Source organism: Temnothorax americanus, unplaced genomic scaffold (assembly GCF_048541705.1).
Source record: "Temnothorax americanus isolate GAGA-0224 unplaced genomic scaffold, ASM4854170v1 Scaffold4, whole genome shotgun sequence".
Classification (NCBI taxonomy): domain Eukaryota; kingdom Metazoa; phylum Arthropoda; class Insecta; order Hymenoptera; family Formicidae; genus Temnothorax; species Temnothorax americanus.
Genome location: NW_027509547.1, coordinates 5,231,547 through 5,252,000, shown reverse-complemented (window position 1 = coordinate 5,252,000; position 20,454 = coordinate 5,231,547). Strand labels below are relative to the sequence as shown.

The window sequence follows — 20,454 nt, the reverse complement described above, 5'->3', positions numbered from 1 at the left end:
TTAAGCATAAAAAGTGTCAAATATTGATTACTTAAATTTTATTACAGTTGCAATATCGAATTCTTTAGCGTCTTCCTCGGGTCATTTAACAGCCTATGATGATCCGTATTATTCGAATTACATGTGCCAGCAGCAACACCTGCTTCACCAACAGCGTCGTTCGACGGCGAGACCACAGTTTTCGACGTGTCCGGCGGATCTATCCGGATTATCGAACGTATACTGTAATCAGTACAGTTGGACGAGATCCGTCTGTAAATATTTATTATTGAAGCAGTTAAGACTTCAACGGCAGGTAAGAAGATATAGAGACGTAAGATTCTGGAACACGTTTACACTTACCGCATATCGTTACAGACTTCGCCTCTGTCCGCCCGAAATCAAAGGTAAGCTGTTCATGTGTTCAACAACTGAAGTATATATCGAAAATATGATTTTTATGTTCAACACTGGAGTCATATTTATGTGATATTTTCTCGGCTTCTTCATTCTTCAAGCAGCTGGATTCATCGCTATGTCGAACATATGTATCCTTATTCCTCTATGCTAAGCGGAAGCGATGAAACTAAGTATTGCGTACGTCGTAAAAACTTGGAAGAAATAGTTGGAAAATTGAAGGAGACTGAACGCAATAATTTCAACAATTGAGCGATTCCCCTACATTAGTTCAATGAGAAGTTCCATTGAAGTTGCACACGCAAATAATATTATTCTTCTTTAATTCCTACGCGAGATTTTTTAATAATTTGCAGAATTGACGGTAACGATAATATAACAGTAGCGATAAAAATGTTGAAAACTCACGTAATTGTAGATTGATATTATGTATAGAAGCTCGATAAGCTGAATCTTATTCTAAATGTTCATCTTTTGCATTAGCTTTGCCTTCGCGTTGAAAATAATTATTTTGCATTAACCATGGAAAAATCGTTATCACATATAACGATTTATACATACTATTCTTGTTAGACATTTGGTTCCTCATAAGGCGTTTAACAGATCGCGCAACAATTTTGATAATTCCGTTTGTATTTCGAACGTTTGCGTGACAATGGTTCTTCAATGGCATATACGCAGAATATAATGTTACAATTAGCTGTCGCCAATCAAACCGCGCGTTTAACGCATTTACTAACAAATGTACACATTGTTCTGTTCAAGTAATATTATACAAGGTTCACTCTGACTAGACTTGTGATATATTGTTAAGTAACATACACAATCACACGCACAACTCCGCACAGTCAATAGTGTATAATACTCGCTGTCCATTTACCCCTAGATGTACAAAATAACATTTAAAAGAATATGTGATAATGCTATAACTTGGGTGTTACGTGACTCATGAATCATTTATTGTCCAAATCATTCGCTATCAGCTCGACAAATCGCCAAGATGCTATGTCGCATGATATCTACGTCATACTTGATAATCTGTCCAGCCGTCTTATTTTTACTCGTATTCATTTTCAGACTTTCTGCAAAGACATTCGACTCACGATTCGCCTAACAATCCTATAATACGTCGCTACAATTTGATGTTCACTATAATTATTGGCAGCATCACATTATTCATTCACATGTAACTAAATATAAATACAATGACACTATATAGGTATATATATATCAATACTCGAATACATTCACATAAATATTAAAACACATGAGAAATATTAAAATGAGACGAACACTTCGTATTTGGGCCATGTAACGCGTTACATGTGTGTCTATCATTTAGCGAATAAGGAATTAGGCCAGTTAAATTATTCAGTTAGAAGAATTAAAACGAATTGACAGGAATTTATTATGTGAAATTAAATTTCTAATTTTCGATATCAATAATATAAATACATTTTTTTTAATTAATAAAATAATTCATTAACATACTTGTTTAACTACAATGATTTTTCCTATCAATTCCTTTTAGTTCGCCCGATTTTTAAAGGACTCAGGTCATATATAGATTTGGATTGTCATGCTATCACTACAGATCATTGTCAATCGAGTTTAACATATAAAGAAATCTGCGTCTATTAATCGTAATCGAAATTTATTGCCTGAATGATAATTTAGTCATACAAATTCTAAGGAAACAGTGCTTTTCATGTATCACAAACATACTGCTATTTATTATATTAACTTCGTTGAAGCAAATAATAGTCGCGAATATCGAAGTCAAGTGATAGTTTAATCTTTATTGTAATAATAATAATGACTTTAATCCATTAGCTGTTCCTTATCTCATAATATTATTTGACAAATCATATTTTTTAATTCTCTCTAAAAAAATTGAGAATTATAGCATTTAAAAATCTATTATTATTACAAATAACAATATGGAATGTGAAATAAAATGATATGAAGCTATGTGCGCATATTCGACTTACAGATCATAAAATTACAAGCCTTGGATGTAAAGTCATTAAGAGAATCGATATTACATTACATTCAAAGAGCGTTATATTTCCTCTGGCAGTGTTTGTACACTTTGATTTAGTTCAAGGCTAATTGCCTTATTACGCCAAGTGACATTTTATTCGATCAGTTACTCTTAACATAGCATGATTTATTTCGCGATAATCACTCTTTCAATTCTCAGCGTACCAAGAATGAATCATATACAGAAGAGTTACACATTATTTCTTATATCCAACAAAACGAGTTATAACACCATCGATATTTGCCACAACGAAGCTGCTGTATTATATGCTATTTTCTCTTTATGAATCTATATGAACACGCATTTCTCTTACACTATTAATTGATTTAAGGTCGACGCATTAAAGTTCGATAAATGTGTATTTTATTTGTGTTTATACTCGCGGCATCGTATCAAAAGACAAAATAGCTGTTGCCAGACAAAATAGTTGTCTTACTCAAGATTAGCTAACATGTTTATATTTATTCGATCGTATAATGGTCGTGATACATTAAACGAAGAAGAAACGAGATATCAGAGGAATTCTGAAGACTATGTGATGCTATTATATATATTAAGAAATTCAATGGAATTATCAATCAGGAAACAAGCGCTCAACAGTTTTCTTCTAAGATGAATTGTACTTCTAACACGATATGTATGTACTAAAAAATACTTTGCTCTTAAATTTGATGGATTATTAAAAAGATATAATCGTACAAAAAAGTGCTTGACTAGTAGAGTTGACTAGACTTTCTCGTTAAAGTAAAAGATTAATATAATTAACACAATAAAATAATACTGTTCGTCTAATAATTTTAAAACTACTTAAAATACTTGTAAATGATGCGTACAGGAACAGAGACGGATTATTCTCTTTTAATACTTAACTCAATCAGCAAAAACCTATTAGTTTCTATATTGAGATGTATGTGAAAATATTTAATTAAGACTTGATAGAAAATAACCAATTATCAACATTATATTTCTTGAAATTAGTATTATTTAATTTGGGTATATTATAATTCAAATAAAACTTGTGTGATTTAAGTGATTAGTAAATCCGTCCTTGTGCAAGAATGATACTGTTGTAATATAATGAGCACATTTCAGAGTGAGCTAATTGGAATAATACAATGAATAATTGTTCCACGCATACTATTCTGTTCATACGGGAACTAATGCCAAACCGATCTTCCAATGCAAAGAATACTGATTAAGTCTTATAATTTTATTATGAGTCAATAAAAAATTCTCCCTATATGGAATTACTTTTAGCATTTTCCTCAAAACGTGCTTTAATAAAAATTTAAAATTCTATAAGGCCATTGTGTGAAGTATACGTATAAAGGTATTGTCATTGCAAAATAAAATATGATTTTAATATTATGTTGCTGGTTATTAACAAGCTTTCGATCATAGCTTAATTAAAACTTGAAATAAAATAAAATCTAATTGAGGAATGTAGAAAGTTATTTTAATTTTGCGTACCTACAATCTTTTTATTTATTAAAAGTTTTATTAAAAACATCGTTTTCAAGTATTTATAACTTCAACTTAAATTTTCCCCTGCTAATCAAAAGATAGTTTTTTAAGCATTTTTAAATAAACCAATATGTTTAATTATATTATCAATTTAATTAAAAAAATCTTATACTTGTGTTTCAAAAATTGGCAATTGCAGATAAATTTAAAAATAGACAAATTACAGTCGCGATTTGCAATTGCAACTGCCGTTCTTTGTATGTAGGATTGATAGAAAGATCGGTCTAGCTGCATTTTACTATATGTATGTATATAATCCTTTCAAGGTTTAATATATACACTTTCATCTTAAACTATAGGCGATTTCTCCTTGCATGTACTAAATGCTTTTTCAAGTATGCATGGAGCTCAAAATATGTTGGCATCAAAATATGATAAAAATAATTAGTCAAATATATATTAGTGTTACGTGCTATATAGTGGTCTTATACTTACAATATCCCATTAAAACTTACTTTAGATTTATTATTTGGTACACGATTGGAATGAAGTGGCATTATTTGCTTATCAAAGTTGGGCAGTCTGGTTTTGTGTGATGCAAAACGTCAGGACCCGAACAACTAAAGAGAACCTATTCTCTTGGCAGCAAAATGTACAAGGCAGCAATAATTTTATGCAAGATTTTAAATCTTTGGACACAATTTTGTCCTGCAAAATTCGATAGCAACGAACTCGATGAGTCCGGGCTACGATCTATTTCACCTGTTACATATATACGAAATATAGTAATCTATATATTTTACGTTAACATCTCAAAGCACATCAGACTTCAAACACAGTTGAAAACACAGATACAACATATAAAAGCAAAATATAGTTACTATTTTAGTCAATATGCATTATTTAATACAGAAAACCGAATGTGTTAAAATCAGACGACCGTATGCAAACAAGAGATATGAAATTTCAATTAGGTAATATAGGTACCAAACTGTTGCAATTTAATAAAAGAAAAATGTGTGTTCAACGTGAAGTATATAGATGTACTTAGTTTGTAAAAAATTTCGTTATGTTACAAACTGTTCACAGAAACTGCTCGGTGGAACAAGTTTATTTTTTACCTAAAGTGTGTGTGCTTCGTATTTCACAAAACGTTCAGGTTCAGGCAAAGCTGTAAGGATCGATAGTTTTGCTAGAACAAGGTTGAACATCATCTGGTGGTGGACGCCACTGTCCGGGCCACATGGCGTTACGAACCACATTCATATCAGTAGTTTCTTCTATACCGTTGCTAGACGTACATTCCGCCTCCCAGTTTCGGAGGCCGTTTCGAGTCACTCGATTAATCGATCTAGCCTCGTTCATTTCACAACAATTCTGTGCGTCATTGTTCACTGGCGTTCGCCTAGCTTTACTTTTAATTTGCGCAGTAGCACTATTCCTACGTTCGGCGTCGGACCACGACTGAGATTGCTCCACTGCAGACTGCAGAGGTAACTTTCGCGGCACTCGCCTGGTCTTGGCTTCCTCAGCAGTGACACGGCTGGCATCGACTTTACTACTACCTGGCGCGTTTCCGTCACCAGTTGAACTACTGTCACCCTCTTTTCTTCGTCTTCTCCGTCTCCTCTCAATCTCAGTATCCTCCCGTTGAGTATCTTCGTTATTCGCGTGTGTTTCTAAAATATGTTGCTTGGCTGTAGCCCAGTGGTCCTTTCTATTGGCGCCTTGTTTAAATTTATCGTGATTGCTACCGCGATGGCCACCGTTACTAGTGTTCGTGTCACTGTCCGCGTTGCGTTTCTTCGATTGCTGATTTTTCACGGCCCAAGAAGCCGGTCTCTTAGGACTACGTTCCTTCAAAGTTACCTGCATTTTAGATTATATTTACACCGTGATTAATAGCTGACACTTGCGCCATAAAACAAACAGATTATTTACCCCAGAGGAAGAAGAATTGTCAACGGGTTTGTAAAGTTGCGTCGGGGTATGACTACGAGAATCTTGACCTTTACAACTTGATCCATTACGACAATGTATCCAGGACAGTAAAAACGCTAAGAGAGCACAGAAAAGTCCCACTACTGCCGCAGCAGTCAATTGAGAACGTGTGCGTTTTGGTACCCAACCTCCACTGTGGTATTCCCATATTGTACATGCTAGTAATGCGCTACTCGCAGCATATGACAAGCCTATGCCAGTGAACACTATAGCATTCTAGAAAAAAATAATAAACTCTTACACGTAACAGGATCAACTATATCTAGTCATATCTAAATAATTACACAGATAATTTCTGAAACATACATGTGTTATAACAAAATACTACTTACCAGCTTAGCCCAATTTAAAGGAAGGATGTAAATGACATGCGAAATATCAAGGAAGAGAAGGGCTGCAGTGACCAAGAAACAGAAAACAGCTACAAAGATCATGAATCGTAAACGATCTGCTAAAGGCAGCATAAAAATGCTGACCTTGGCAGTGCCAGAACTGCATAAAGTTGCCAAACAAGCTGCAGAGGATATCTACGAAATGCGCTCATTAATGTATCTATATATAAACTTTAGTGGCACAAACTTTCAATTTTTTTTTTGTCATACATAAAATATTTTCTACATAAAAGTGATTTTACACTCACAAGTAATAAAAGTCTAACAACACCCGTAGGCGTTTTAAGATGTCCTTGTATGTCGCAGTAAATAACGACGTGGCTTGCGCGAGACCAAGGCATGGCGTTCGACGAGCCAGGTCTATGATCACTATTACCATAGTGACCATGATAATTAGCATGCGAATCCCAAGAATGAACCGTCGAATGCACCCCTGGCGAATCCAGCTCTGACGATTGGGAGCTGATTCGCCCCCCTGTCCTACTGCCTGCTATTGATACAATATCAAAACCATGTATACATTCGTATATGCAGTTAGGTAGGCATAATTTCGTAAGTAAATGAAACAAGTGAGACAAGAGGCAGCTAGAGTTTTAATATGTTATTTCAATATTATAGAAAACAACTATGAAGCATTTATTGACATAGCCCAGCGTTTTAATTTTGTAAACAAGATTCCATATGTAAATTATATTAAATAACAAACATTTAGTTGAAACCTTGTACATACCAATCTCGAAGTCTTGAATGTCTTCGGGTTTAGAATATATGGCAGGTGGTGGTTCCAGATCGCGTATCTCTTCTAGAAGAAGCACCTCTATTTCCTCGGCTGCGTATAAGTCCGAGACCGAGCGAATAGGATAATGCCGAGTCTCGCTCATTACTTAGGTGCGCTCGCTCATTTACTCCTTCCTGCCTGCCGCCGTATCTTTCCGTTTGACTTGCCAATGACCACCATTCGTTGCCTAATCGATTCGATAACAAGTCCATTCGTCTATCAGCCATCCTCCGTACACACCGTGTGCCATTTCTACCTTTGCAGGTAACAGTGCTCCCCCGCCCTCAGGCCATACACCTGTAAAAGAAAGAAAAATTTTAAAATTATTTAGAATAAACAGTTTAAAATTTATAGAATTAATATTATGAGAAAAAAAAACAGAAATATTACAGCTACACAGATATTTAATACACATTCTCACCAATCAAATTTGTTACATTAGAATATTAGAATATAACTTTATACAAGACACATCATATGCCAATGGTAACAAGTCAGAAAGCAAACCACTTGCTAATCATTTATATCTCTTATTACATATGTTTCATCATTGGAAATCGGCAAATCAGTACAGGCGTGTACAAGAAATTTCGTAAACAAGCGTGTTACTGACAAGCACATGACGTTTGTTTAACGCTAATTCTGTCTCGTGTCGCGGCTGACGCACGAGAGATCGAGGCGCGAGCGAGGATTTAATTCGATCGCGCTGACGAAAGGTTCGACTCGCGACGTGCACCGCTGGAGCATCGAGATTACTTCAACGGAGATTTATTTTTCCGTGACGAATCGTGTTTTCCCGACCGAATCGCTCGGGATCCACATGTTGCCCAAAGTCCGTTCTCGCGTCGCCTGGACGTGCCGCCGTGTCGGGAAAATTGTCGCCTTCGAAGGGGGAGAGTCGCGGGGCACGTACCTCGAATTTACGCCCGTCGATCGCGAATCGCGACGCGTAGATCACATCTTTCTGAGATTTTTCACGTAGCCGAGCTCGCTGGCCGTCCAACGGGTAGCCGCCATTGCCTTTTTGCTTGGTTTTTGCCCATGGTCCGCGTCCGTCACGACGACCTAGAAACAACAGATGGGGCAACCTGTGTCCTGTGTGTCTTGTGTCTCTCTTTCTCTCTCTCTCTCTCTTTTTATTCATTGACAAAAAAATGGTCACGGGCATTGTTTGCGACGAGAGAATCGTTTCCGCGTTTGAGGAATTATTTCCTCGTCGAGAAAACCGCCCGGCGATCAAATCATGAGTTCACAGGGTGTCTTGTAAATGATTAGAGAGGTTATTATGATGTGGCAACTTAACCTATTCCCTAGGTACGGCTCAGCTGGACAAAAACAGACCGACCAATTAGAGTCTTTGGATAACGGCGCCGCGTGCAAGCCACGCTCCACGCTCCACGCGGTCCACGCCACGTCTACCTTGGATCACGAAATTTATAACGACGACGTCGACGACTAAATTCCGATGATTAACATAATTGATGATTAACTTATTAAACGAGCGCTAAACCCAATAGGCAGGGTTGAAGGCCTATGCTTACGCTCCTAACTCAAGAGGAGCCTAACCTCCCAAAAAAACTTATTAAACAATATAATGTTTGCTAATTTTTGTTAACGTAGATAGAATTAAAAATTTTTTTTAAGATTGGATATGGAAGGGAGGATTGTGTGTGTGTGTGCGGAGTAAGGATAACGAATTATATATAGCTATAGAGACTTTGCTTTGAATGATTCTGCTGATTGAATCTCTCTCTCTCAGTTGCCCTTTATGTTTATATTAATTATTAATTTGAGTTGGATCGAAGATATATTATAGCTCTAAAATACGAATTTCTTCTCTTTTTGTTATTTGTATTATTTTATTCTGATATTAATAGACTACAATCCAAATAATATTTGAGCGTCACGTTGATTGACTCAAAACTATCGCGGATTTTGTGAAGAAACCTGAAATTGAACACTTTTTTTTTTCATCCTTTCCGTACTTGAAAAGAATATTGCAGGAAGAAAGAGAAAAGAAACAAAACGTGGGAAACGTTTCTGAATCATTATATAATAGGAAAAAACATTATTATGTAAAATCTGTGACAGAAAGAATAATTAATTTCTGGACAAATTGGCGACATATTCTCGACAAATAATTGAATGTCAACTGCATTCGCATTGAGCAGATTGAGCTTGTAACATGTGTTCGGCTGACACAGCTCGCAAACAATACGATGACGTGTTAACGGCAGAACCAGCAGATTCTGATGACCAACGATCTGCGTTCAAGTTTACTTGATTTCTATACCATCAATTTCTGCAGAAATGGCATGCCATTATTGTATCTCATTCATGGCGAAATTTTCACTGTAATAGCATATATTGCATCACCAAATTTGCCTTTCTGATGACAAAACAGGCTGCAAAATCTCTTTTTTATTAATTTACTTATACCGGACTTATTAAGAAACGAATCGTCAGCGGTTTGTCAGCAGATTGTGCGAGAAGTGTATTGATAAGCTTCATACACGCTTTACGCCGTTTTATATCAGTAAATCAACATGCTATTTAATTATATTTATTTCTCGTCAAAATTCTTTATCAAATTGATCTATTTTTCTCTTTAATAAAATTTTTATTTTTTCTTCCAAAAAATTGGATCAAAATGAATAGCTGGCGTCCATCTAATTAATAAATTCATATTCGGCAGCCAAATGTTAAATCGGATTACGGCCAACTACGGCTTCCAATCCAATTAAAGAATTTTTGCGAAGAAATTTGGTACGCGTTCACAAATGACCATCGCCCGATCGTCGCCGTCGCCGCGGCGGAGTTTCATGCGGAGGTGACTCGAAGGCGCGCGCGGGCCGCCGGCCAATGACGAACGCGCGATTCGCAATCGTGCGCGCTCGTGTGCGCGACTGGGCGGCCTCGGGGCCTCGGGGTCTTTTTGCTTCCCATTTTGTCTCGCGTGCGGCACGTCCACCGTGGTCAACCGTGGTTCACTGACGTTTCCGCTGTGTGCACATCGCATGGCCGACGTGTGCATCCTGAGGATCGCACTCGCGTGGTACTCGCCGTATCACGAGCCGCGTCGCCGCTGCTGAAGAGGAGGCCAGGGCCCTTCCGCGACAACGTCGACGTGTCCGGACGCACCTACCACGCCGTAACGATCCCCCGAAAGTGAGTGCGCCGAGTGCGGACCGTGCGGAGTACAACAGCAGTCCGCGAGCGAAGGTGGCCGCACGGCGCGTGCTTAAACCCGAGCGTTTAATGCCCGCGCGCGCGACACCGAGCGTGAGAGAAAGAGAGAGTGAGAGAGAAAGAGAGGAGAGCGAGTGGGAAAGAGTGAGAAGGAGAGCGCGGACGAAGAACGGTACGGGCGGCCGCCCCTGAATGAATGGCTATGTCGACCACGTTCCTCCGTGGCTGACATAATCCGGTGCAAACTGGATCGGTGCGGTATTTCGTGCCTATCGATAATTCCCAACCGTTAATTTTCGCAGAGAGGAACCCGTCGTAGGGTCCAGTTCCCCGTCGTCGACGCGGGCCACATTGCCTGCTCCTTCGCACGATCGTCGTCGTCGCCCACGTTTTCCACGTCCACCTTCGGACGAACCAGAGCGCGCGCGGCAGCGATTAATTCTCAGCATCTCGGGCACCAGCCGTAACGCCGCGACCACGCGTCCCCACGTACGTCAGCAGCGATGTCGAACGAGGAGACCTCCGCCGACCGCAACGTCGAGATCTGGAAGATCAAGAAGCTTATAAAGAGCCTCGAAATGGCCAGAGGGTAAGTGAGTCGGCGCCTGACGTCGTCGCGCCTTGCGCTGTCAGCTGTTACCGCTGCGTGATTCTCCTGGAATCTCTCCGACCATATGGCTTGGCTGAGCATGTGCTCGTTTACCACGTTCCGCAATCCAGAGTTCTCGACTTCGTGCAAGGATCGCTTTTGTCGCGCCTGATAGACGTTAAAATACCATGTGGTTTTGTTAGAGATTTATATCGGGGGAGAATGTATGTAGGTCTCGCCTTACGCAAGCGGATTTCTTTGTAATTTGCCTCTCGATCGTCTCTGCGTATCGGTAGGCGGAAGATGTTGATTTATTTGTCTTTGCAGGAATGGCACGAGTATGATTTCGTTAATCATACCTCCAAAGGACCAAATATCGAGAGTGAGCAAGATGCTGGCGGATGAATTCGGCACAGCGTCGAATATTAAGTCACGTGTAAATAGATTATCTGTTTTGGGTGCAATCACATCGGTGCAGCATAGGCTAAAGCTATATACTAAAGGTAAATGTTTCTTTCATTTACGTCGAGTTCTATTTGACACGGTATAAGAGAATATAGGAATTTATTACATACATGTATACGCGTTTGATTCTTTTGAACATAAAATTGGAGTCATTAAGATATCATGATTCATATGAACATTAATCATGATTTACTTATGCGTAATAATGCATTTCAGTGCCTCCAAATGGCCTGGTAATTTATTGTGGAACTATTGTAACAGAGGAAGGAAAAGAAAAGAAGGTCAACATCGATTTTGAGCCTTTCAAACCTATCAATACATCTTTATATCTTTGTGATAATAAGGTATGTTTTACATTGGCAAATGTGGTACTTGTGTTGGAGTATGGTTTTTATACGAGCCCTAATTGCGTTTTGCAGTTTCACACAGAAGCACTCACGGCGTTGCTCGCGGATGACAACAAATTCGGTTTTATTGTAATGGATGGTAATGGTGCGTTGTTCGGAACGTTACAAGGCAACACGCGCGAAGTGTTACATAAATTCACTGTGGATCTTCCCAAGAAACATGGTACGTAAACATATGTAGAAATTTAGAAAAACAAATCCGGTATATTTGCCAGTATTACTTGCTTAAAAATCGATGCAAGATATTTGTATCAAATATGGAAAAAAAAAAAAAATATGTTGATTTTAGGTAGAGGCGGTCAATCTGCACTGCGTTTTGCCCGATTACGTATGGAAAAGCGACATAATTACGTTCGAAAAGTAGCTGAAGTCGCTACTCAATTATACATCACGAACGATAAACCTAACATCGCTGGATTGATCCTCGCGGGTAGCGCAGACTTCAAGACCGAACTTAGCCAATCGGATATGTTCGATCCAGTAAGCAAGATTCTTTTTTATGACTGCATTATTTTAAGTGGTTTTATTATAATTGTAATAATGTCCATGAGTAATGCCTTGGCTTAAACTAAAGCTGTCAAACTAGTTTTATTATAATTTTTATTACACTTTTTGAAAGGAATTGTAAACCTTATTCAACCTCCAGTTTAGAGGGTTTGTTTTTCAAATTATTATTTGGAGGTATCTATTCTTTGAGAGACGATACAGTAATTTGTTTATTTTTAGTTATTTTAAATCATTAAATTCATGTTTCGTGAACTTTGTTCCTATCATAGTTTTACAATATTTTTAGTGTATATGTGGGATGGCAAAGCCAAGAATTGAACCTGGATCTTTTGTTTGTTGAGCGATTGTTCTAGCGATATCTAGCTATCCAGCATCCTTATTATTTTTAATTTCTTTGAGTACATTTCTATTAGCGAGATATAAAAGATTGTTTCTTTAATTAGCTTTCCAATATATTAGTTTCTTTAATATTTGATTTTTTTTTTCAGAGATTGCAAGCTAAAGTTATAAAGTTGGTTGATGTATCATATGGTGGCGAAAATGGTTTTAATCAAGCTATTGAGTTAGCGGCTGAATCTTTGCAAAACGTAAAGTTTATTCAAGAGAAAAAATTGATCGGTAAATATTTATATGTTAATTACGATGTGACACGTTATAGTATATAAATTTAATAATATATTTGATTTGTCTTGTTCAGGTCGTTACTTTGATGAAATTTCTCAAGAAACTGGCAAATACTGTTTTGGTGTAGAAGACACGTTGAGAGCCTTGGAATTAGGTAGCGTCGAAACTTTAATTTGTTGGGAAAATTTAGATATTCAACGATATGTTTTGAAAAATCATACGAACGCGGAAGAAAAAGTATTACATTTAACGCCAGAACAAGAAAAGGATAAAACTCACTTTACTGATAAGGAAGTGAGTATCAAAATAACGTTAAAAACACAAAATAAAAATAAATTTTAATTTCTTTTCTATATCTTATCTGTATTTTTCATAGAGCGGGGTAGAATTGGAACTCGTAGAATGTCAACCACTACTCGAATGGCTTGCGAACAATTACAAAAGTTTCGGTGCTACCTTGGAAATTATCACGGACAAGTCTCAAGAAGGATCCCAGTTTGTCAGAGGTTTTGGTGGCATTGGAGGTAAGTTTCTCTTATACATTTATGCTTATTATCATTATTTTTAATTACGAAACATTCTACCTCTTTGTCTATCATAAAATATATAAGCTCACATATCGCAAATGGCCCCAGATAAATAAGATACGTAATAAATAAATGAGAAATGGTTAAATAATGTAAATAGAACAGTAAAAAAGGTAGAAAATTAAAATCAAGAAGAGGTATATTAAAAAAATTCGATATCTGTATTTGGAGCATTTCGAATAATATATAATATACATGCTAGGCTTTTTTTCAATACAATCTGCGCATTTAATTTGTTGCGGAACTTGGTTTATTGTCAAGTTATGGCGTAGTTGCGTTTTATGAGTGTACACAATCCCTAAAAGCCGGTAGATTAACATTACGTCGTTAGACACCAACAAAGATTATTTTGCATGGAAGGTAAATTTCATCACAAACTGATATTAACTATGGAGTATATCTTGGTGTATAGGAATCCTCCGCTACAAAGTTGATTTCCAGTCACTGCAGGCCGATGAGCCTCTTGATGATGTTGACCTTGATGATTACTAATTTCATCCGTGAATTACTCAGAATCGACCAGGTAGCTCTTTCTCTGTCTTGCGTGCGTTCACTTACATCTCGTGTATCATAGAGCATATTATTTGCAAAGCTGGACAAATTTATTGTTTGTTTATTTGTTGACGATTTTGTGTTTTGCGTTAAATTTTTAATGATGTAACTATAATATTTAATTTAATATATTTAATTTATAAATATAAATAAATTGATAAAGAGAAATTCTATTAGTACAAATCTCAAATGTATAATTAGCGTTTTAAGATGTTATTCTTGTGTAATCTGGGTTCAGTATTTCTTTTTTCTTATCTTTTTTTGAAGAAAATGTGAATACATTTTATTATTAACATATTATGTAAAAAATTTAACTGTACGTTATATTTGCATAAAGAAGGTTAAGATTTTCTGAAATTAATATATTTTATTTTGTAATACTTAGAAAAAGATAATTACAGCTATTGTAAAATATTTTGCTTTTCATTAATCTAAATATAAAGATAAATTTGTCCAAGAAATTTTCACGATTTCTTTTATTGGGTTTCTCACTAAATAGTTTGTTTCTTCTGTGCAAATCTGTAGTATACATATGCATATGTGTCTCTTAAAATAAGTTTGAATGTGGTGATAAACATTTTTAGTTTATATTTCTCAAAGTATTATATTTCTTTTTTCTACGAATAAAAAAGTCTGAGAATTCTCGCTGTCTTTCTTTTCTTTCTTGGTGGTAAACGCGTAAAGAAAATTTTTTACATACACATATATATGATATGGATAACTCTGTTTTACACAGGGTGAGTTGAAATCTTCCAGTCTCCTATCTTTTGTTATCGTCGGATTGTTAGATTCATACATTGTTGGTCTCATAATTGGAATAGTAGATACAATATACACAGTGGTTGATTCATTGGAAAAAAATAGTTTTGCTTGATAGTTAAATATATTTTGCCACAAATATATAGCCACATTCTTATTCGTTTAACACATATCATCTTCGATCTTCGTACGGTACCATCGTACACAACGAAAATCCGTTACGAATTATAAAGGCCGTGTTTACAGGAATGTGTTATAAATAAATTGATTGATAACGCTTTGAATTGTTAGCTTTTAGGCAACAATGACAAGTTTCATCATTATTACTAAGAATATAACTACTCACGTCTATGTTTTCCCACCTTGAAGATGTCGATATTTATCTCACTCACCAATTACTTAAACTTTAAACATGACATTTCACATACATGCTATTTAATAATTCTCGATTCAGTGTATTACCACTCACTTATATCAGTTATATAAGAATTTTGCTAAATTGAAATACACAATGTGCGTATATCTGAGTTTTTAAATTTATTGAATCTGTTTTTTGTTCTACAACTACAATACATATAAAATATGGTTTGCATGATAATGTTTATAATATTTCCAACCTATCCCTTGGCAAGTAGAATTTTGTACTGCGTATTTAACGTGATGGTATTATTCTTTAAATTTTATTTTTTATCAATTTTGTGTACATACAGTATCTATATGTATATTACTGAATTTATTTTATATTATATTATTACGCTATGAACTAGATCATAGCAAGCGCATGTATGTCCCTTTAATATAATTGCATATTTTAATCTGTATCATATTTCAAGAAGGAATTTAATAATTCGAACTTTACTTCAGTTTAATATATCATTCTGCATATAAAGATCGTTAATTTATTTTATCGATAAAAGAATATAATGTAGTTCATACACGAAAATAATTCTTCTGGAAATAATTATATGCTTAACACACAAAAGGATTATTAAATTAATTGTCTCCACTTTTTATTTAGAAGTCTTTGGATACTGTCATTTTTACATAAATATTGAAATATTTGTTATAAAATGGGTATTGTGATACAGGAAGCAGGAAAATGATCAACAAGATTATACATGTTACATCTTGAATTTTACTACAGCTTTCGATATATTTCTTTTCTGTTATATGCTATGTCCATGCTTATAATAAAAAATAAAAAATAATGATGTAATACATCCCAATAATGCATGTTAAATAATAAGCAACGTTAAGTTCATCATCATAGATAATATATATCTTATGATTAGAGAGCGATAATTGATATGTTATATCGAAAATTAGATCTCAATCTGAAGATTATGAAAAATGTTATGAGAAGTGTTATCTCTGATAATGAACACAATTATCATGCAATTATGATATCTATGAGTATTTACGCTTTCACATAGCAGTTGCTTAAAATAGTTAAAATATTTAATACTCTTCGAGTACTAATCGGTATCTTATTTTTATTAGCTTGCATATTCGGAAAGGTACAGTACATGTTCTCTGCTAATTACACAACAAAGATTAAAAACCGATATGTTCAATCATAATTTACATCAAATGTTACAATTGATACATCTTTTGTGTATGCATTTATATGGTCTTATTTCATTAATACTTTATCATTTATAATAATAATTTTTTATATTTTATAATAATTTTTATTATACAGTTATGTACTTTTATCGCTTATTAATATCTATATATAAATATTAATTTACTTTAAATATATTAATATAAATTCACAGATCTTATGTATTTCTCTTACTGCGTATGAGATCATCCTAATCACTAAAATATATAATATTCATATAATATTAATTTGTAATTGTCTTTATATTTTATATAGTGACATAATTGCAAAATGAATGATAAAATATTCACTAATTATATGTTTCTTTTGGACAGTGCTTTCTTTGTACAATAGCTTTGTATAATATGCTTTATTGAAGTTTTATATGTATGTTCTGATGTTTTACTATATGGATATTTTAAACTACAATATATATAAAAATACATTTCTCTTACTTAGGAAAGCGCTGTCATAAAATGTCAATTTGAATTAAATTTATATAATTTAGCACATCAGTGCCGTGAACATCAGTTAATGTGTTGGACAATTTTAATCATTTATTTATATACATATTTGCTTGTGTTATTACATATCATTGCTCCATAATTACAATTGTTTTTTCACTATCAATATTTAATAATGAATTTTCATGTAAAAAATTTAATTTTTTTTAGCGAAGGAAAAGTTTAAATGATAGTTATCGCTCTCTCTTGTATGTATCCTTAAACGCATATCTTACAGGTATCTTGCGGTACAAAGTGGACTTTCAAAGTATGCAGCTGGACGACATCGAAACCGATGGCTTTGACTTGGATGACTACTAAGTCCATGACTCAATCGACATTTGGTTCTCTTAGCTTCGGAGAAAGCAGGAGGGACAGGAGTATGTTCTTTCTCATATGATGTCCCAAGAGAGAAGAAAACAGAATAACGAAAACATATTTCAAAATTTACAATACAGCACGTACGATATCGTCATAAAATTATTGTCTAGAGTTTACCAAACATCAAGCAGATCGTAATCGATACACGAAAGAGAAGAGCACTAGCGAATATGGCGCGGCTGATATAATTCATGTCTATGAAAGAAAAGGCGATTCGAAGACTGTGACACTTAATTAAGCCAGCTTGATACCTGCCTACTCTCATACATTCACCACCTTGTATTACAATTTATGATCCTTAATTATTCACAGAGATTCCTTTAAACCTTAAACAATTACACTACGCGCTCTTCAGTTCTGAATGTACAGTTTACAAATGTACAGTGTATGGTGGTTTGATCGTAATTTTATATTAAATTGATGTTTGTCATCTTATCATAGATTTTACGAGAAATGAGTATTTGAACTACAAGAGCGGCTGTAGCGCTATTTTGTTCAGACACAATCATGAAAGAGCTGTAATAAACTGATTATTATGAACGTACAATTGCGTATCGTGCATTCTACACCGATATTTGCAAAATTCATACGGAGAAGAGTTCTGTAAATAGATGTCAATTTTTAAAAAACGGCACAGTTGCCTTAGACATAAGTTGAGGTCGCGTACACGATCCACGGAGTAAATGAAGTATTTCCGTCTTATGCAGTGATACACGTTTGTAAAAGTAAAGATAATTCCTCGCAATCCTACATTGCTCCGTTGCTGGCTCTTGGCTCTTAGATTTTTGTACATTCACACAATTGTACATAAGAAACGCTTCGCAAAAGTATCGAAGTAATTTTTCATTGTTATAGTGGTGCACCTCAGTGAAGAGAAAGATATTTCCCGCAATATTTAAACGGTTACTGAAGATATTACGAAATTTATTTTAACATTGTTAATTTAATTCGCTTATTCGTATGATGCCTCTGTAATAAACGACGCTATGTATGTATAAATGTGAAAAGAATGTAACGTGCAATTTTGGTGAAGTATCCTTTATGAAAGAATACTGTATAGAGAGCAAAGAGAGTTTTTCAAAGAGTCTCGAATGCTGTGAGATTTACTCGACGAAAATGGTGTATCGTTATTTAATAATGTATCTACATTATTTGCGATATTGTTGTAATGTACACCTTGTAGAGACAAAAACAGGCGCACAAGAGAACTTCATCAAAGTGAAACGTTCGAAAAGAGATCCGATTTTGCGATGTGCACAACGAATTCCAGAACGTGATGGTTCGAAGTATTTGTATCTGTGTATTGTCTCTCAAGATACCCAGATGTTAATTGCCGGCTTAACGTTTCTTCAAATTTTTATATGTAAACATCTTCTCACTATAGGAGTCTAGATAGTTATTTATTTCTATACATCGGTGCGACTACGTTTCTGCTTAGCGGAACACCCGATTTAAGTACGCAAGATAGGTAAATTAAGAAATCAATAAATATCAATGAGCGAAAGTGAAAGAGAGAGAGAGAGAAAGGGAGAGAGAATGAGAGGAAGAGAGAAAGAGTGAGAGAAAGGAAGAGAGTAGGGAAAGCCTTGTAATCTTTGTTTTAAGGTAAAGATACACGGAAATGTCGTCCACGCGAGTTGCTTTAATAACCGGATCGATGACGTACTTAGATTATAGCTTGCCTATGATCTCTATAAGCATAGTTGTATAATCTGCTAACATGTTCGTCATTGATTATTTTACTCCCACACATATTTTGCCAGTGAAATGTGTCTTTTAATCGAAATCAAATTGTTTCCTTAATATCTCATTAGAATTTTGTATCCGACAGAAAGGTAATACGAGAGCGTAATCGTTGTAAAAAATTTTATCCCGGCCGATTTTTCAGAGTACAATTTTATTGTAATGCTTCACATTTTCGTATGTGTATCACACGTGCTGTTCTAAAATGAAATCTGTTTTTGCTGGATTACAAGTATACATGGATCATAGCTAAGGATTGGAAAAGAAATTTTCGATGGTACTGCTGCTCATTTTCTGTGAGATCTATGCTTTGTCAGGTGACAAAGAGGGAGATTGAAATAATGATCTAAAAAAACATTCCATATATGTATATACATGTATCATCCATTAATACGAAATGGCAGAAATGAATCTTTCGAAAAACAGTAATCTTTTTATAGCACGGTATACACTTTATTGATTAATGTAACTATCAATCCTCTATCATACGTATATATTTATATATTTTGCACGGCTCACTTCATTGATTTCATAATTTTTTGGTCCAAAAGTTAACAATTACGTATGTATATACAAAGTATGCGAGAGCTACGATGAATTGGTGTTATCGTACTACATCCCAAAAGATAAGATTTGTTGGGATAACAATAATTAGTCTCACATATGACACACTTGGAAGTCGAATAACCATTATTTCCAATCTTCCTTTTCTCACGCATATTTTATTCGAAATTTTATATAAAAAGAAAAAGAGAGTAACGTGTCATCGTAATATAAAATGCCGAATAGAACTGGACAACCATAGGATATTAAACAGTACATGAGTGAAAAAATACAATCTATGTTTCTCATACAAACAGATGGTTATTAGAGTCCGGAACTGTTACATTGGCATAACACCTCGTCGAAAATTATATATCAATTGCTCCTTAATTATTGTATTTTGCATATTATATAAATAACGGGCATTTGTGTGCGCGACTTATGGTGATTTGTGTCAACGCAATGCTTCCGGACCCCAATCACAGTTCTTCATATTTAAAAACTTATTGATGTCCACCTTTATTTAGACAGTTCATATCCCGCTTATAAGAAAGGAAGGAAGAATGCTTTTCTCGTTACGAGAGAAAGGTACAAAAAGGTTCTATCAAACAGGAAGACCGTGATGACTCACCTCAGCCTAAACGTAAATCTCAAACGAACGTAATTTAGTGAAGAACGTAGTCGAGACGACATAGTGTTTTTTATACGATTGTTGTACCTGGCTGTATCGAAACGTTTCTGCTCGCTGTGTACATTTCGGACGGAGGGAATTCGATGTATTTCATTTCGGAAATGTGCAATACACTCTTAGGATTTCCTTATATTTGTACATTTCATAAGATGAAAAAAAAAAAAGAAGAAAAGAAAACTGATAATACTGACAATAAACAAAAAGATATCAAATGTTATGCATTTGTAGATTCTAAG

The 20,454-nt window shown here is 35.1% G+C and overlaps 3 protein-coding genes across 8 annotated transcripts; 2 read left to right on the top strand and 1 right to left on the bottom strand.

Moving 5' to 3' along the window:
* Positions 1-109: 109 nt before the first annotated feature.
* On the top strand, positions 110-648 carry LOC143902397 (uncharacterized). The gene is made up of 3 exons (XM_077415270.1): positions 110-295; positions 358-386; positions 498-648. The coding sequence occupies exons 1-3, from the start codon at positions 122-124 to the stop codon at positions 646-648; spliced, it is 354 nt and encodes a 117-aa protein (XP_077271396.1). The 5' UTR covers positions 110-121.
* A 1,305-nt stretch (positions 649-1,953) lies between these two features.
* Positions 1,954-8,468, bottom strand: LOC143902386 (uncharacterized). 3 transcript variants are annotated; one of them, XM_077415245.1, is made up of 6 exons: positions 7,989-8,468; positions 7,028-7,372; positions 6,546-6,787; positions 6,238-6,432; positions 5,846-6,121; positions 1,954-5,761 (listed from the first exon to the last, which is right to left on the bottom strand). In XM_077415245.1, the coding sequence occupies exons 2-6, from the start codon at positions 7,176-7,178 to the stop codon at positions 5,066-5,068; spliced, it is 1,560 nt and encodes a 519-aa protein (XP_077271371.1). In that variant the 5' UTR covers positions 7,179-7,372; positions 7,989-8,468; the 3' UTR covers positions 1,954-5,065. The 3 variants fall into 3 exon arrangements, with proteins under 3 accessions (XP_077271371.1, XP_077271370.1, XP_077271369.1); XM_077415244.1 differs by having other exon boundaries at positions 1,954-5,773; positions 6,546-6,784; positions 7,989-8,467; XM_077415243.1 differs by having other exon boundaries at positions 1,954-5,773; positions 7,989-8,464.
* Positions 8,469-9,968: 1,500 nt separating this feature from the next.
* Positions 9,969-20,430, top strand: Erf1 (eukaryotic release factor 1). Of its 4 annotated transcripts, XM_077415255.1 has the most exons (12): positions 9,969-10,243; positions 10,567-10,853; positions 11,181-11,356; positions 11,535-11,662; positions 11,738-11,888; positions 12,015-12,205; positions 12,721-12,850; positions 12,930-13,150; positions 13,233-13,380; positions 13,856-13,966; positions 16,255-16,271; positions 17,099-20,430. In XM_077415255.1, the coding sequence occupies exons 2-10, from the start codon at positions 10,768-10,770 to the stop codon at positions 13,933-13,935; spliced, it is 1,311 nt and encodes a 436-aa protein (XP_077271381.1). In that variant the 5' UTR covers positions 9,969-10,243; positions 10,567-10,767; the 3' UTR covers positions 13,936-13,966; positions 16,255-16,271; positions 17,099-20,430. The 4 variants fall into 4 exon arrangements, with proteins under 4 accessions (XP_077271381.1, XP_077271382.1, XP_077271379.1 ...); XM_077415256.1 differs by lacking the exon at positions 16,255-16,271; XM_077415253.1 differs by lacking the exons at positions 13,856-13,966; positions 16,255-16,271.
* Positions 20,431-20,454: the final 24 nt, after the last annotated feature.

Coding starts and splice junctions, on each gene's coding strand:
- LOC143902397 (XM_077415270.1), top strand. CDS start 122: ATGTGCCAGCAGCAACACCTGCTTCACCAACAGCGTCGTTCGACGGCG. Junction 296..357: donor AGTTAAGACTTCAACGGCAG/GTAAGAAGATAT, acceptor ATATCGTTACAG/ACTTCGCCTCTGTCCGCCCG. Junction 387..497: donor CTGTCCGCCCGAAATCAAAG/GTAAGCTGTTCA, acceptor TCATTCTTCAAG/CAGCTGGATTCATCGCTATG.
- LOC143902386 (XM_077415243.1), bottom strand. CDS start 7,178: ATGAGCGAGACTCGGCATTATCCTATTCGCTCGGTCTCGGACTTATAC. Junction 6,788..7,027: donor CATTCAAGACTTCGAGATTG/GTATGTACAAGG, acceptor TTGTATCAATAG/CAGGCAGTAGGACAGGGGGG. Junction 5,774..5,845: donor ACAATTCTTCTTCCTCTGGG/GTAAATAATCTG, acceptor TCTAAAATGCAG/GTAACTTTGAAGGAACGTAG.
- Erf1 (XM_077415253.1), top strand. CDS start 10,768: ATGTCGAACGAGGAGACCTCCGCCGACCGCAACGTCGAGATCTGGAAG. Junction 13,151..13,232: donor CTCACTTTACTGATAAGGAA/GTGAGTATCAAA, acceptor TATTTTTCATAG/AGCGGGGTAGAATTGGAACT. Junction 13,381..17,098: donor AGGTTTTGGTGGCATTGGAG/GTAAGTTTCTCT, acceptor CATATCTTACAG/GTATCTTGCGGTACAAAGTG.